Here is an 18,618-nt window from a genome sequence, read left to right as displayed (position 1 = left end):
TCTAGTCTGGCATGCCCAGAATTTGGCAGCCAGCCAATCAGGCTCTTAACTTGTAAGAGATCTTGGAAAATACCAACAATGTATGCACTCATTAAGAGCATCTCCAAAAGTTTGCCATATTTTATTTGGCATATCTTGTGTTTTGCCAACTTCTAAAAAGATATGCCAAGTAAAAAAAAACTTATCTCCAACAGTTTGACATAATTCACTTGCCAAATCCAGATCTAACTTACATCAGGAACCCTGAGAGAGAAACAAAATTATATTTATGCCCTTCTACCTCTTGAAAACTTAAATCAGAAACTCTTCTCTGTTATTTATTTCTTTTTTCACCCTCCCATCTGACTAGAAACCACGATGTCAACCGCGCGCCGCGCGCGTATATTTACGCGCTGGAGACTGGTTTTTCTCAAGTTGCCAAAAATTGCCAAGTCTTTTGCCAAACTGTTGGAGGAGTATTTTTAATGTTTTTGCCAAAAATCAAAGATGGCAACTCGATTTGCCAAACTGCTGGAGATGCTCTAATAACCGGATCATGATATTAGTTGGCCACACCCAATAAAATGTACATATCTACGCTATGATAAAGCAAGGGTAGCGCCTGCATGGGACTCCTATTAAAGTCCATTAAAGGCTAGTTGATGATCCATTTTCTTAAAAATATTGAATTAATATTTCAAAAATATTAAACTAATATTTTTGAAATGTTGAACTAGTATTTTAAAAAAATGTTGAAACAATATTTGAAAAATATTAAATCAATATTTGAAAAATATTAAAACTCAACATTTTTCTCTCCCCTTCTTCTCCGGCACCGGCGATAGCTCCGGCAGGCACAAGGGCGCGCGGCGCACGGCGGAGGGCGCGGAACCGTAGCGGCGGGAGTGCAGGGGGCGAGCGGCAGGGCGCGCGGTCCGCGGCGGAGGCGAGGAACCATGGCGGCGGTGCGTGCACAGCGGCGGCAACGGTGCAGGGGCGAGCGGCGGGGCGCTGCATGTGGCAGCGGCGCACAGGTTCGGAAAAAGAAGCATGTGGGGACAGGGTTAGGGTTGAGGGAAGGGATGCATGGATAAAATTGGTCGTACGAATTTTAAACATCAGAAGGTGGATATAAAGAAAAAACTTTCGAAAGATACATAGGATTGGCGGTGCCTGCAGAGAGGTGTTTGTTGGTCTGGCTTTGGGCTCTCTTGGTCGTGGGCTTCTGGCCTGTTGCATTGATACTCATGGCCTGCTAGGCTTCTCGAGCTGGTTTACTAATTTTAGCGAGCTGAAACAGGAACTTGGCTCGTTAGCAAAAGATAATGATTGAAGTCTACTTAATAAATGGCAGGATGCTTTAATTCTTAGCAATTTCTAGTATTAATTTTTTTGTCTTAACATGTTTTAAGATTTTATAAAGCAAGTAAATTTGTTGTTCAAATAGAGAGAAAATCAGAAGTTACTTGGTATCTCAACATGTCTGGTCAAAGCAAACTAAATGTAGTTTAGCTTGTAATAAGGTTTCTTCAGTGGAATCTGCATACTGTTCAACTTCTCAACTTAGTACAAATGATTGTATTTTACTAGATTTATTCTATAAATTAACTACAGTTATTCTTTCAGTAGTAGCCGACGTGCCCGGTGATAATGATGCACATACGGTAAATTCATTCATTCTCAAGATTACTCAGACTCTTAGAGGTGCTCATAGAATTAGAGGTGCTTGCTTGTATTCTAGGAGTGATTGTGCGCGTGTGTGTAACGATTTGCATCTGTACTATGCTTTGGAGGGAAAAAATCATGTCAAAGAGACAATATTAGGAAACATAGAACAAAGTCCATTCTACTACCTTCACCAAACAACTCACTTTATCCGCTTAACCAACACACCAAATTTAGAATACTCTCTTGAACTATTTTGGTTACTCCAATCTACCACTAATGAGACTTCTGTTTTCTTCCTTCATAACCAAGTTAAGTTGATTTGTAACATGGTGCTCCTTGTTATAAAAGTATTTTAGAAATTTTCACAATTACTTTTCATACAATTATATATATAAACGATCAATTTTGTATTAAATGTTTCTAACCTATGGAATAACTATGCAAAATTCTTAATATATTTTGTAACATGAGGCATCATTCTCAAAAATTTAGAACTTAAAATTCAACATGTACATAGAGAGAAAAAAGATTGAGGCTGATCTCAAATTTGATGAGAAATTTCGATAACTGACTTTCCTAACTTCGGGTTAATGTGTTCCACGGGGTTAAGATTGAGGCTGATCTCAAATTTGATGAGAATGTACCCGAGCATCTTCAACGGTCTCCCAATAAATATTTCCAAATAAGGTGTTATTGGAATGTCCCAAATAAAACCACTTTCATATATTACTGGAAGAGATATTTTTACGGTTCCTCAATAATCTTATCTCAATACAACTCTTATGTTAGAAGAAATATTAGGACAAACCAATAATTATTGGAGAAAGGGCCGGGGATGTATTGGAAAAGGTTGAGCATATCCTTTCACAGTACTGGTAATTTATATGGGAAACAAGGACCGCTAGAGATTTTAGAATGTTTAAATTTGTATCAAACAGACTTAAAATTTGTAGCAAAAATTTCTGAAATCAGGCCTTAATGAGTTGACTAGGCATCACTCCCCACCGCAGGTTATAATTGGGCAACTCAGGAGCGCCCTGAATGCCCCGTGCAAGTTTAAACGGCGATTCACCTAGAGAAAAAAGCGCGGGAGCCAAGGCCACCTCCCGGTATCCTCAATTAGGCGCTCCGAGGGCACCCGTGTCACGTCCCGTTCCCCAAACCTGGTGGCCGCCCGTCCGCAGCAATGGTCGGCGGCCAGTCACCGCCCCGGCGGACGCTGTCCATGGGGAGCGGCGGCGCCATGGGGTGCCGCGCTGCCGCGGCCGCGGCCGCCGCCGCCACCGACAGCCCCAGGCCCGGGCTCTCGCGGTCCATGTACGCATCGTTCTTCCACGACGACACGTTATTCGTTCTCCTTGTGCGATTGAACATCGGTTGATCTCTGCCATGACCATGAATGGGATGATCGCGTGCAGGACCATGGGCGGCGAGCGCACGGTGAAGCGGCTGCGGCTGTCCCGGGCGCTGACGGTGCCGGAGAGCACCACCGTGCTGGAGGTGTGCCGGCGGATGGCCGCGCGCAGGGCCGACGCCGCGCTCCTCACCGACTCCAACGCCCTGCTCTGATGCATCCTCACCGACAAGGACATTGCAACGAGGGTGATCGCACGGGAGCTCAGGATCGACGACACGCCGGTGTGGAAGGTGATGACGAGGCACCCGATCTTCGTCCTCTCCGACACGCTCGCCGTCGAGGCGCTGCAGAAGATGGTCCAGGGCAAGTTCAGGCACCTGCCGGTGGTGGATAACGGCGAGGTGGTCGCCATGCTCGACATCGCCAAGTGCCTCTACGACGCCATCGCAAGGATGGAGAGGGTGACCGAGAAGGGGAAGGCGGCCGTCGCCAACGTTCCCGATGGCGACGACAAGTTCTCCATTGTTGAGGCTTTCAAGGAGCAAATGTTCAGACCGTCCTTGTCCGCAATCGCCAGTACAGACTCAACGTTGGTTCGAACACCCCTTCCATGGACAATATTCTGTTCATCATTTTCTGCAGATTATTATTGGTCAATCTAAAGACATCATCGAACATTAATTTGCGAATTGAACCTGTGGATCTCGAACAGGGTCGTCATGGTATCGCCGGGTGATTCGGTTCTCGCAGCGACCAAGAAGATGGTCGAAGTGCATGCGAGCTCAGCTGTGGTGGCTGTGGGGAACAAGGCTCAAGGCATCCTGACGTGAGTGCCTGCATTGCTCTCTTGTGCCCATGTAACTTGTCTGAAATTTTAACTTCTTAATTTCGTACCCTTTTTGGTCCCTAATCATGTTTGCCAGTTCAAGGGATATCTTGATGCGCGTTATCGCCAAGAATCTCTCTTCGGACTCGACTCCGGTTGAGAAGGTAAGTGCAATTGAATTTCATAAACCCAACTAATTTCGACTAAAGAGAAGGTCCAAGACACTGATTGAGCTTGAGAGGCCAAGGGATTAATTTACTTGATGCAAACTCTAGGTGATGACTCCTGATCCTGAATGTGCCACGGTCGACATGCCAATACTCGATGCACTACGGACAATGCAAGAGCGCAAATTCTTGCATCTCCCTGTGATGGATAGAGGTGCATCATCTCAGAAAAACGTTCACTGCAACCTGCAGGTTGTGACCAACCACAGCAGTCTCAAAAGATTTTTTTTTCTTTCCGTGTCAGACGGCTCCATCATTTCCATGTTAGATTTCTAGGATCACACAGTGCACGAATCGAGTAGGATTTTCTTTTCTTTTCTTTACATCAAGTGCAAGAGTCTCTAGATCTATTACATAAGCGGTAAAAGAAGGAACACAGAGAGGGAGTAGAGAGAGACCATCACCACCAGGGCTTGAGCTCGATCCGGCGGCCATCTCTGGTTCGCTGATGACGATCTACTCTAGGGCAACGACGAGCAGTGCAGTGGCGTCGTGAGCGTAGCGTCGAAGTCGAGGGCGATGGCAGCGACGCCGATGGATCAGCGTCGATGGCGGTGGCGATGAGGCTTCCCGCTGCTCCAGCGCACCCTCTAGATCGGCTAGGGTTAGGGATGTGGATGAGGGTGCTGGCGGCGCGGCGAACCTCGTGTCGTGTGCCCCGGCCCCTCACCCCCTTTTTATTTTAGCGCTGTGCAGCGGAGGCCCACCAACCATTAAGGGTTGGGCGCCCCCGATCAGGGCGCGGATTAAGGCCCTAATAGACCGTTGGGTCTATTAGGAAGGAGATCAATCCAACATTCTCCCCCTTGATCTCACTTTGTACTTTAACTTTATACTTTAACATGAAACTTTTTCCTTCAGTTGTTCCATCACAGATTAATAAATAGAGCTGCTTTATCGTCACGGTCCAAGACCGATAGACTCAACAGCTACCATACACATCACTGTTTTGAAACAAATTCTTTATATTTTGGGACCTTTTTATTGTCCAGAAATCACAGGCTTTCCCTTAAACCCATGCCGGCTATGTGTTCCATGAATACATTGGGTGGTAAGCCTTTAGTGAGCGGATCCGCAAGCATTCTCTTTGTACTTATATGCTCGAGTGTAATAGAGTGATTCTGGATTTTCTCCTTCACAACATAAAACTTTATGTCAATGTGTTTGGCAGCACCACTTGACTTATTATTGTGAGCATAAAACACTGCTGGTTCATTGTCGCTGTACATTCTGAGTGGTCTTTGAATGCTGTCTACCACTCTTAAACCGGGTATAAATTTCTTTAACCATTCAACCTGCCCCGAGGCCTCATAACATGCCACAAATTCAGCGTACATCGTCGATGATGCAGTGATGCTTTGTTTGGAGCTTTTCCACGATATAGCTCCCCCTACGAGTGTGAACACATAACCGGACGTAGACTTTCGGTCATCGATGTCCCCCGCAAAATCCGCATCTAAGTACCCTTCTATCTCTAGGGAATCGGATTTTCTGTATGTTAGCATGAGGCCTTTTGTGCCTTGCACATAACGTAATGTTTTCTTTACCATGATCCAGTGTGCCTGTCCTGGATTACTTTGATATCTGCCAAGTATCCCGGTAACAAATGCTAAGTCAGGGCGTGTACAAACTTGAGCATACCGTAGGCTTCCGACAGCTGAAGCATATGGAACCGCTTTCATTTGATCGATCTCATACTGATTCCTGGGACATTGAAATTTCCCAAATCTATCGCCCTTGACTATTGGAGCAGGTGAAGGTTTGCACATATGCATACTGTATTTCTTTAGAACTTTTTCTAAGTATGCCTTTTGTGACAGTACTAATACCCCCTTTGTTCTATCTCGGTGAATTTAATTCCCAAAACAAATGAAGCTTCACCGAGATCTTTCATATCAAAGTTTGAGGACAAGAATTTCTTTGTCTCCAGTAGCAGACCAATATCACTACTAGCAAGTAGAATGTCATCCACATATAGGATCAGGAAAATAAATTTTCCACTTCTGAACTTTGCATAAATGCAATTGTCCTCCTCATTTTCTTTAAACCCAAATTTTCTTATGGTTTCATCAAACTTTAAATACCACTGCCTAGAGGCTTGCTTTAATCCATAAAAAGATTTCTTTAAGCGACACCCCATATGTTCTTTTCCTTTCACGACAAAACCTTTTGGTTGTGCCATGCAAACATTTTCATACAAATCCCCGTTAAGGAATGCCGTCTTTACATCCATCTGATGTAACTCTAAGTCATAATGTGCCACCAATGCCATTATAATCCTGAAGGAATCTTTACACGAAACCGGAGAAAAGGTTTCGTTATAAGTCTATCCATTCTCTTTGCGTAAAGCCTTTTGCCACGAGTCATGCTTTGAACCTTTCTACATTCCCTTTGGAGTCATGTTTTATCTTGTAAACCCATTTACAGCCTATTGTTTTGGCTCCTTTAGGAATTTCCTCTAAGTCCCAAACACCATTGGAACTCATTGATTTCATCTCATCCTTCATAGCTTCCAGCCATTTAGATGAGTGAATACTTCTCATGGCTTCTTCATATGAAGTGGGATCACCCTCCATATGAATCTCTTCTGTATTATAAACTTCATAGTCGCTAGAAATAGCCGACCTTCTTTCTCTTTGTGACCTTCTAAGGGCCACTGCTTGTGGCACATTTTGTGCCTCAACTTCTGGCACATTTTTCCATAGGGGGCTGTAGCTCCTCCTCATGTCCAACCGCGGGTTCAGGAGGTTCCTAGATGACAGGATCCAAACCTTCGCTCACTGTTGGTATGGGTGGAGTTGCGACAGGTGTTGACACCGTAATAACTGGAATAGTTGGCGTAGCAACAACCGAAGAAGGTACTGACGTCACTATTTCAGGAACTTTTGGTGCAGCATCAACAGGTAGTGAGAAAAATGGCTCTTGAATCATAGGAGTAGGCACATACACCCGCTTCTCCTCAAGGTCAATTTCTCTAGGTACCATGCTCCCTCTGATCATTTCACTTTCTAGAAAGACAGCATGTCTTGTTTCTACAAACTTTGTATGTCTGTCTGGACAGTAGAAACGAAAACCTTTCGATTTTTCAGGATAGCCTATAAATGGCAGCTTACAGTTTTGGGATCCAGTTTTCCAATATTTGGATTAAACACTTTAGCCTCAGCTGGGCTCCCCCAGACCCATAGGTGAGTCAGTGAGGGTTCTCTTCCTGTCCATAGCTCATACGGCGTTTTGGGCACCGATTTGCTTGGCACTCTATTGAGAATATGGATGGCGGTTTTTAACGCCTCCATCCACAGACTCAATGGCAATGTGGAATAACTCATCATACTGCGCACCTATATCCATCAGTGTACGGTTGCGCCTTTCAGCTACTCCATTTTGCTGAGGCTCCCCTGGTGTAGAGTATTGGGCAACTATACCATTTTCCTATAAAAACCTCGCAAAAGGTCCAGGAACTTGTCCATAAGGGGTATGTCGACCGTAGTACTCCCCTCCACTGGTCTGATCTTACTATTTTAATTCTTTTGTCAAGCTGATTTTCAACCTCAGCTTTGAATATTTTAAATTTATCCAATGCCTCAGATCTTTCTTTAATTGGATAAATGTAACCATAGCGGGATTAATCGTCTGTGAATATTATGAACGAATCATAGCCATCCACACTTTTCACAGGAAACGGTCCACATATATCAGTGTGGATTATTTCTAATGCTCCTGCACTTCGTGTGGCACCCTTTTTGATTTGCTTTACAAATTTTCCTTTAATGCATTCAACGCATTGTTCAATATTAGAGAACTCTAACTGTGGAAGAAATTCATTCTTCACTAATCTTTCAATTCTCCCCCTCGAAATATGGCCTAAACGACAGTGCCATAATTTCGATGAAGTATTTTGAGTTCTCTTTCTTTTCTTTGTTTCTTTCTCTGACAAGGATTCATGCACATTCATATTACATATAGAATGCACTTTATCACGCATAGATAATAAATAAAGATCATTGTAAAGGACAGCATCACCAATACAATTATTATCAAACCATAGTTCAAATTGCCATTCGCAAAATGACAACCAAAACCATCTGTGTCTAAGCGTGATACACTTATCAAGTTTCTTTGAAGTGAAGGAACAAATAAAACATCTTTTGATACAAGCATGAAACCATTAACTAGCTCGATGGAGACATCGCCAATAGCTTCAACATCTGCTTGTACTCCGTTCGCGACTTTAATGTGTCTTTCGCTTCTTTGCGTAGTCCTTGTCGAACGGAATCCCTGTAAAGAATTTGCAACATGCACAGTTGCACCAGAATCAATCCACTAAGTAGATTTAGAAAACTGTAAGTACAGGGATTCATTAACAAATGAAATTACATTCTCACCATTCTTTGCCATTATCATCTTTAAGTAAGCGGGACAATCTGCTTTACGATGCCCCTTATCAAAGCAGTGGAAGCACTCATCTTGTGCTGGAGGGCGCTGTTGCTGACGCTGTTGCTGATACTTCTGTGGCATAGGGGCTTTGTCTTTAGCTTTAGAGGAAGAAGCAGCATGGAAAGGCCTTTTCTTGTTATTATGCACAAAATTGACAGACCCACCATTCTGTTTCTTGAGTCTATCTTTCTCTTGTGCACACATGGCAATTGCTTTTTCCATGTTCCACTTCTCTGGCTGTGAGTTATAGTTTACAACGAACGTTGCAAACTCTTTTGGCAGAAAGGCGAACACCAGGTGCACCATAAACTCTTGAGATCCAAGTTCATTGGTTTGAGCTTGGAGTTCAAGGCGCACATCCCCATGATATGATCTCTTATTGTACAGGCATTGCCATAGTACCTCTTTGTGATCAACTGCTCTATGATTTGTGTAGCATAAGTCTTTGAAGAACCAGTAAACTGATTCTTTATCTTTGCAAGGTACTCAGCAGCTGAATCACACTCTCCAATTGAATCCAAAATGTTAGGATCAATTGTGTTCTTTATAACTGCCACACATTTCTTGTTGGCGTTATTCCACTTTGTCTTTTCGAGATCATAAGCCATCTGTAAGGGAGCATAGTCTCTTTGCTTTTTCTGCCACTCAGCATCAGTGTCAGAATCTCCTCTCACTGGAGCCGGTGGCTCAGTGGGCTTTGGAGTAGGTGATTATCTCATCCACTTCTCCACAGACGAAAGTAAGATCAACCTTCTTGATCCATTCGCCATAGTTGTCTCCTTTTAGAGTTGGGATATGACTGATGAATCCCATCAAGTTCATCCCTCGCTGAAAATTTCAAAAAATAGTGAGAACATAATAACAACAATTGTATGTAATAATTCTAACGTTGGTCAAAAATAGAACATACAACTGTTTATGCAATTAAATCTATATCACCGTTGGGCAGAAATAGAAATAAATGCACAAAAACTATAAAATTATAGTATTGTAATTAACAACGTTGGTCAGAAAATTAACAATACCATAATCCTCAAAAATAACATTTAACCATGCTCTTAAACTTTGATTGTCTCGTTGGTTCGAATTAAAGTAAAGAGCAACTGTAATGACTTTTGCAGCGGAAACATGTAGAAAATTTCTATTTTCAGAAGCAATACTGTGAACTTTTAGCTCTAAACAATATACACGTTGGTGCAAAATTGAATAGAGATCAAAATATAATCAAAACCATTCAAAAAACTATTGAAATTGCTTCTGAAAAATAGGAAAAACAATAAAATGAAACACTGATCGGGCGGCCCAGAAGCAAAACCGGCCCGCGGCCTGCTCGGCCACCTCTTCTTGGGCCCGAGGCCCGATAGCCAACGGCCGGGCCGCCGATTTGGCCCGCCGCGGCGTCCCCTCCCCCGCCCGAATGGGCCGCTTGCCGGCCTAGAAGGCGAGGCGCTCTCGCGGCCGTTGATGACGATCGGACGGCCGAGCGCTCTTTTCGCGTGAACAAAAACCCGGCGACGACGGCGTCCCCCAAACCCTAGTTCATTCTTTCCCTCCCCCTTCTCTCTCCACGCGACGCAGTGGCGACGGCCACTGGCCATGGTGGTCGGGCGGAGCAGGCGGGACGGCGCCTTCGCGGCTTGCTCGCTGGCACGCGCACTCGCCAGAGGGTGAGCGCGCCGCTGTCGAGCCGGCCGTGGACGGAGCCACGCTCTCGAGCCCCGCACGCGCGACCCCAGCGTCCCGGAGCAGCGAGCAGACGGCTCCACTATGCCGCGAAGTCCGGCGAGCGGCGGTGCAAGCGCGTCACACGCGTCGGCGACGGCAGTGGCGCGCGGACCAGGTAGGTCCCGCGCCCTTTGATCTCTAGGGTTAGGGTTAGGGTTTCACTGTTGAGTTCGATTTGCCATCGATTCGCTCTGTTCTTACTCTGATTCTATCGATTCGAGTTCGAATGATAGGGTTTGAAACTTTTCTGTTCGATCCGAGATCAAGTTGCTTTTCTTTGACTGTTATTTCGATTCGCACTCGAAACTTTCTTTCCTGACCTCGATCTACACGTGTGTAGGCGACTGATACCACTGTTAGATTTCTAGGATCACACAGTGCACGAATCGAGTAGGATTTCTTTTCTTTCTTTACATCAAGTGCAAGAGTCTCTAGATCTATTGCATAAGCGGTAAAAGAAGGAACACAGAGAGGGAGTAGAGAGAGAGACCATCACCACGAGGGCTTGAGCTCGATCCGGCGGCCATCTCTGGTTCGCTGATGACGATCTGCTCTAGGGCAGTGACGAGCGGTGCAGTGGCGTCGTGAGCGTAGCGTCGAAGTCGAGGACGATGGCAGCGACGCCGATGGATCAACGTCGATGGCGGTGGCGGTGAGGCTTCCCGCTGCTCCAGCGCACCCTCTAGATCGGCTAGGGTTAGGGATGTGGGTGAGGGTGCTGGTGGCGCGGCGAACCTCGTGTCGTGTGCCCCGGCCCCTCACCCCTTTTTGATTTTAGCGCTGTGCAGCGGGGGCCCACCAACCATTAAGGGTTGGGCGCCCCCGATCAGGGCGCGGATTAAGGCCCTAATAGACCGTTGGGTTTATTAGGAAGGAGATCAATCCAACATTCCATTCTTGATGTGATCGATATCACACATGCAGCGATCTCCATCGTAAGTTCTGTTCACATCCATGATCCATATTCCTAGCCGATTGCATGTTCGGGTTGTGTGAGATGTCCCCAATTGATTGTCCAAGATGGGACAGGTCGAGAGCAGTGGCGAAGGGAGTGACGAGTGACGACGCGTCGGCCTCCATGATCCAGCGGTTCTGGGACTCCGCCATGGCCATGGGGCCCCTGGACGACGAGACAGACACCCAGTCCCAGATGAGGTTTCCGTGCACAAGTAGTCCTGAACTTTCTGAATCGAGCGATCACCGTTTCCACCTGTCAGTTTACACATGCTTCATTTTTTTCTCCATCTTTTTTTCTTCGGCCTAATCAGTGAGGCGTCGAGGTTCCAGATGATGTCTGAAGCCCACCACGAGTCTGTGGCCGGCAGCGAGGCGGCGTACCCCTCTGTGTTCTCGTTCAAGCTCCAGGACAGGCGAGGCCGGATGCACCGGTTCAGCTGTGGTACGCTAACATACTGAACCTTGCCGTTTTCAGTACAGTAACGCAGCTTCTGTTCAGCAACATTTCGGAACTGTAGCATTTCCGACAAAGTGAATCTTCTCCCCTTCAGAGGTCCAGAGCTTGACGCCGCTGGTTACCAGCATCCTCCAGAGGCTCGGCGCCGACATCGATCCCGACCGCCTGCCGCAGATTCTGGTACATCATCGTGCCGGCAAAGAAACACAACATACACAGTAGTCCTGTTGATCGATGCTATATATTGAAGCAAGTGATCAGTAAGTTGCGAAAAAAAACTTGCAATTGCTGCTGTGGGTGCAGTACGAAGATGAGGACGGGGACAAGGTGGTGCTCGCGTCCGACGACTACCTCGCCGCCGCGGTGGACCACGCGAGGCTGGCCGGATGGAAGGCACGCACGCGCAACACCTTCTCAGCCGCTGCACCTGTTGGGTCTCTGACGGTCTGTCCTGAATTTTGCAGGGCCTGAGGCTGTTCCTGGACTACTCCGGAACCACGAGGCGTAGGAAAGCTGTGGCCTCCTCTTCCGGTGGCGCCATGGCGGTGGGCTTGTCGAGCCGGGACGCGTGGGCAGCGGCGTACAGCGGTGTGGCCGCCGGCGCTGCCCTCGTCACCGGGATTGGCGTGATGGCGTATCTCCGAAGATCTGGATAGCTAGTGATACCACGCGATGAAGATTTTGTTCCTGTCTTGAGATCGTCGTTAGGCTGTAGCATGGACTGCCTAACACGTGGACACTGGAAGTCTTGAGCGTGAATTCAAAAGAAATTCGAATACGTGGACAAATTCAAGTGCGTTTTCCTAAAGCAACTTTAAGACCATATTATGACCAAAATTGGCACACATGTGCAGAACGGTCTGATCGGTATGCACAAACCGGTCTGACCGTTATTCACCTGTCTGGGTAACTAGGTCAAAAATATAAATTTAATTTTACTATTGTGTATCTCTCGTCGAGATGATCAGAATGAATATATAGAACGTCCGATTTGGAGTTCAGATGAGAGAGTTATGAATAGGGGCGGAGGACCCGGTATGGCAAGATATGCACTACCGGAAATCGCTAGAATGCCGTGTGCCTAGGTCTTTGCCGTGTGCTTTTTATCGGGCACACGGCAAAGAGCCACTTTGTCGGGTGCCTCAACGAAAACGCACGGCAAAAAAATACACACGGCAAAATCCATGCTTTGCCGATTGCTGACACACGGCAAAGACTTTGCCGTGTGCTTTTTTTTTGACACACAGCAAAGTCAATAGTTTGCCGTGTGTTATTTTCGGCACACGGCAAAGTTATAATTTTTTTTCTCTTCTCACCTCGAAACTCTTTCTACCCACTACATACAACATGTAGTACCCCAAGTTAAAATTGGGTACATTTTTAAATTTTTTTGCTATATATAACTAATTAATTGCATTTCAAGCAATTTTTTGAATCAAGTCATATTTGAACTGCAAATGATTCAAATAATAAAATAAAATTAGTGAAAAAATGATATTCATATTATTTAGCCCAATTTGAGGTCTTACACGTGAAATGAAAATAAAATTTTCAACATCTTGTCTAGGAAACACGGCCACGAACGTGTGTTCGAATGATTTTAAAATTCTAAAAAAAAGTAAATGAAGCCTGAAAATTATGAGATTTGTCAATATCTCATTATATCATATGTGGAGGCAGTGGTAAAAAATGGAGTAGGTTTTGTAATTTTTTCATGCACGATGCTTACAAATGAAAACATCTCCGGAGAAGATTCGGAGATTTGAGAAGGATGCAGTTAGGTTTGGAGTAAAAGTGACAGTTGAATTTGAGTTCGCTTCGAAAGTTTTTCCACTCTTCACATACAACTTGTGGTATTCCATATTAAAATTTTGTATATTTTTATATTTATTTTCTATATTTAACTAATTAAATACATTTCAAATAAGTTTATACTAATTAAAATTTCAAAAAATTTATACCAAAGTCATACAACTCGATGGAATCTAAAACTTTGTAGTTATCAACTTATGTATTTGACATGAATTTAGAAGAACACGTGATAAAAAAGAAGGAAAAATGAAAATCATGTCATCTTTGCCGAGTGTATTTGTGGACACTCGGCAAAATTACCATGTCATCGATCCGTCCCTTGAAATGGGGCTCTCTCATTGGCCCTCACGGGCTTTCTCTCTCCCTCCCTCTGTCTCTCCTGCCGCTACCTTTTCTTCTCCTCCTCCCCTGCTCCCTCCAGATCTCAGCGGCAGTCAGCGCATGACGGCGAGGCTGGCCGAGGCGGCGAGGCACGCGCGTGCGGGCTGCGGCGGCGAGAGGCGCGCGGCGGGGCGGGCCCCTCCTTCTCCCGGCGGCGAGGCTCACAGGTAGGCTGTGGCAGCGAGAGGCGAGCGCGGCGGGGCGAGCCCCTCCTTCTCCCGGCGGCGAGGCTCGCGGGCGGGCTGCGGCGGCGTGAGGCGCGCGCGGTGGGGCGGGCCCCTCCTTCTCCCGGCGGCGAGGTACCCCGGCCGGCGCTCCCGGCCAACAAGGACCACCAGCGGCGGCCGTCCCTCCCCTCTGGCGCCGTAGCGGACCAGGAGGCGGCTGCCCCCCTCGTGCAGTGGCGACGGCCGAGACCACGATGGCGGTGGTGGGGACCAAGAGCGCGGCGGTGGCGGCAGCTCCTCCAAGCGGCGACGGCAGGGACCACGACGGCGGCCGCTACGGCTCCTCCGAGCGGTGATGCCGGACAATGGTGTCGGCGGCGGCGGACAGTGGTGCCGGCGGCGGCGCAACACGCGGCTGTTTTTTTTATTCCTTCAAGATTTGTTTGCCGAGTGCTACAAACCACACGGCAAAGAGTTTGCCGTGTGCCCGATAAATGACACACGGCAAATGACCTCTTTGCCGACGTCTATTTGCCGTGTGTTGTTTGCCGTGTGCAGCACACGGCAAGCCCTTTGCCGTGAGTTTTTCACACTTTGCCGTGTGCCTTTGGCACACGGCAAACTGCCGGCCTCCCGTAGTGATGGCACTAGCCATACCTTGATCCAACCGTGAATATCCTCAACTTTTGTATTCCTCACCTGTCCTGGAGCCATGGCTGTTGATGGGTTTCCAATTTGAACATAAGCGCAAGGAAGAAGACACCTATTAGGCCATAGGCTCCCTTGTTAGAGTGCCCAGCGCAACGGTTAATTTTGGATCGTGTAAGATTTTCATTCTTTTGGATTAACTTGGAAGATAGAAGTGAGGTAGCGGTCAAAAGTAAGACATCAGGTTAATGCCTAAAGGGACGCTGTGTGCAATTGAAGATGGATCTCAAGGAAAAGGGGAACTTGAAACTTTTTAACCTTTTACATGCCAATTTGATCCAAAATTATTTGTATTTGTTCTCTTATATGATTTGGTGAATTGGTGGTGTTGGACTATATATTTGAGAATCTTTTTGATCAATTGAGTTCACCATACCTTAATTTTATTTCATCCGCTGCCATTGGCTATGAATTTGCATTGGGAAGACTTGACCCGTATCAGACTGGTCAGACCAGTTGAGTAAGGTGGCCAGACCGTTTTTTTGCTATGCGGTCCAAGTTAGAAGTTGTATTTTGACACAAGATTTATTAGAGTTTTGACTTCTAACGGGGTAAGACCTCCCCTCCCTACAAATATAAAGGGCCACGGCCGACTGAGAGTATCCGATCGATCAAAATATATCAAGCTGTTACTTTTCATTTCCTTTTGTCTTCTCCAAGACATAGCTTTTCCTATCCCGATCTATTGTTTTTCCTTTGTCTCTACGGCGTTTGAGGATGCTCTAGCTGGCTTGCTGAGTCTAGAGAAATCCAAGGTGCGTGCCTATCTTGACGGAGTCCCTCCTAGGCGGGCGTTCGTTGGATCCTCATCGAGCTACCCCGACGAGACCGGTCTGACCATTCTACCATACCAGTCTGACAGGTTCGCACAGAGGTGCTGCAAGGTGCGCCCCTTCGTGCTGCACATTGTTGATACTGTTTTTTAGCACGTGTCAATTTGATGGGCAGGTAGTCGATGAGGAAATGGACCAACGCTGGAATGATGAAAGGAGAAGAAATGCATTGGGCTTTTGGGCTAGAATGGGCATCGTGGCTAATGGAGCTGAAGGGAAGAGCTGAGATCGTGTTGGCAAGTTATCTTTTAGTCATTTGTATTAGGCAAGTTTGTTTTCTTATAATTCATGACAAATCTTGCCGTATCGGCAACGAGGTCTAGGTTTAGGTTATAAATGGCAGACCTCTGGCATATGTAAATGTTGATCAACCACATCCAACACAAAAAACTCTACTTTTATCGCATTTACCTTTCATGTCGTCGGCTTCACCAAAATCCTAGTTGCAGTAGTTTTTTTTTTCTTTACGAGTTCTTCTCAGCAGGCACATTCATCATTTGCTGGTAAGTTCCGAGTTGAGTTGCGTAGATGGGCCAGGTTGACGGTGCATCGCTTCTTCCTCTGTCTACACCGCTCAAGTTATCAAGCACGTTAAATCCGTCTGGCGGGGTTAGATTTGCTCACCAATTTATCAATAAAGTTATCAATCTGTTCAATTAATCCGTTTAGTCTAGATTTTTATTGCTTTTATCACAAATTATTAGTAATTATTTAGATCTTGCTAGGTTAACCAGTTTAATCTAGTTTGTTTTATACTTTTACTATAATTTATTCAGCCTAGATCCGCTTGCTATCTGCTCTTCACGTAACCGCATCACTATAGCCGATCGGATATGGATCTAAGTGTTGTTTCTCAAGCTGTGTTGCTTTAGACCGGCTTGTTCCTCTCAGATTGGCTGCCCGATAGCCAATCGCCCGCATCATCATTATCGGCTGGCTAGCCAATAGCCCCTTGAATTTAACGTTTACCCTCCTTGTCAATTGTATGTCGAATTGACTGGCACGCGAAGCACACCGCACACGCGCCTTTGGGTTTGGTACATCAGAGCGATGCATATCTCCCGGCCCTAGCGTACGTGGAGCATGGATTTTTGCATCAACACGCTTCTTGGCAGACCTGGTGGGACACAATATCAACATCCAAGACAACAACATGTACGCCTACATCAACAAGGCCGATGTCAAATCAGTCAACGACAATACCAAGGCGACTGATGGCTGGGAGGTCAGCATCAACAATATCCTCCATGTCACTGAGAAAGATCTCAGTGATACACAGAAGCAACTCCTCGATCAGGCTGTGGACAACTACAAAGCGGCTTGTCTCCAATCGTTCAGCATCGTCAGGCAGAGAGGGCAAAGTCATCCAAAAAACCAACTTCCTGACGCCGCGCCATGTCACCATCACTGAAGATCCCATGAAGTTCTAGGAGATGTTCAATCAGGCCATGCAGCACGCGCTGATCAACCAGTTGGACATCATAAGACACTCAGTCCAGAATGCCATCTATTAGATGATGAATGATAGATGGAACATGGATACACAGGGCCGTGTTACTCCCAGCCAGAGTCATCGGCCGCCGTAGCCAGCATCGCAGTAGCCTCCGCTGCAGCAAGCATCGGCTCTCAGCCGATGGCGTCCAGTGCAGCACCGGCAGGCGCAGGGTCCGTCCCTATGCCGCCACTGTTCTACTAGCCACCAGCATTCTAACCAGTTGGGACTCCGATGCCGTCGGCTTCTACATTCACTCCGGTATCGTCGATGGCTACATCGGTGCCAAAGAATCTGTTCAGCATGCCATCTGGATACATTCCGACTTCTTCATTTGGAGATGATGACAAATGCATGGCCGCAGAGTCAAAATGCTGCTGGCTAGATAGGGTTTGTTCAGACTACTCCACCTTCATCCCAGTGCTCATTGCCTTTGAAGATGCATCAGTAGCAGTCTCCTCAGCATTAGGCAGGTGGACCTCAGGCATCACCATCGGCTCAATTGTTGGAGTAATGGGCTTGGCCCATTCATTCTAAAACATTAAAAGAATTTAAAGCCCACTATTAATACTAGGGAATCAATGCTTAATTCCGTACCGGGAATTGAGGAGGATCTCAACCGACTTAAAAGGTGGACTTCGTGTACACCACTTGTGAAGCCGGTAAGAGGAGGACGGTGAACCACACGCGCGCGCGCTCGCTCGCCTCGCCGGGCCGTGGCCGAGGCCGAGGCCGAGGCGGTGCGCGGCCGAACGTGCAGGTGCGGTGCGATGGCTATTTTGCCGTTGACAGCAATTAATCGTGCGATTAAACGTGCAATTAAATCTGTAATTAATGGCCATAACCGCATCTCCTAAATGACTCTGATGGTGTCCAGGTTCAACGATCCTGAGCACCTGAGTCACTATATAAGGAGTGCCATTCCCCTCATCCATTCTGCACTAGAGCACTGAGCTAGCGTGAGCAGGCCTCCGAAACCTTGCTCGCCTTGAGATCCTGCACGGGATAGGCGGGCAATCAGGTTTTTGGGTAACGCTTTAGCGTGACTGCTCAAAAATACTAAGGCTTTGCCCGATTGTACGACTACTTCCTGGTGGACGAGCCGAACGACTACGTCGACTACATTCTGGTGGCCGAACGACTACGTCGACTACATCTTGGTGACCGTTCGCGGGACTGCACTGTGAACTTCTTCCTGCACCGATTTAGTTCGACTACTTCGACTGAGGCCAACCGAGTAGATGTCTACTCCAGTTGGTAACAGCGCAGCCAATGCCTCCGGCAACGGCCCCGCTTCAGGGTACTCCCTGAAACTTTGGTTATTTATATTGTTTATGCTTATATGTGTGATAAGTATAAACATGTTCACATGTTTTATTTTACTCCTTAAAGTCATAGAAATATTGTTAGTTTATACATTTAATTTTGGAATTAAAATATACCGAAAATTGTCTAGATATCTAACAATCCAAAAACCTGATTGTGTTAATAGGCTTTCGGTATCTAGCTTTGCTGCATCAATCAAACCATCACCTTTTGATGGTTCAAATTACAAACGTTGGCAAGAGCGGCTTATACTGTGGTTAACACTATCG

At 46.4% G+C, this 18,618-nt stretch overlaps 1 protein-coding gene and 1 pseudogene across 1 annotated transcript; one reads left to right on the top strand and one right to left on the bottom strand.

Annotated features, from left to right (window-relative positions):
• Nucleotides 1-2,833: 2,833 nt before the first annotated feature.
• Nucleotides 2,834-12,286, top strand: LOC120645619 (annotated as a pseudogene).
• LOC120644372 lies at nt 8,272-8,768 on the bottom strand. The gene is made up of 2 exons (XM_039920993.1): nt 8,440-8,768; nt 8,272-8,332 (listed from the first exon to the last, which is right to left on the bottom strand). The coding sequence occupies exons 1-2, from the start codon at nt 8,711-8,713 to the stop codon at nt 8,286-8,288; spliced, it is 321 nt and encodes a 106-aa protein (XP_039776927.1). The 5' UTR covers nt 8,714-8,768; the 3' UTR covers nt 8,272-8,285.
• Nucleotides 12,287-18,618: the final 6,332 nt, after the last annotated feature.

The sequence above is a fragment of the Panicum virgatum genome, chromosome 8K, assembly GCF_016808335.1.
Source record: "Panicum virgatum strain AP13 chromosome 8K, P.virgatum_v5, whole genome shotgun sequence".
NCBI lineage: Eukaryota > Viridiplantae > Streptophyta > Magnoliopsida > Poales > Poaceae > Panicum > Panicum virgatum.
The sequence above is the reverse complement of the archived record's forward strand: the minus strand, read 5'-3'. Positions and strand labels throughout refer to the sequence as shown.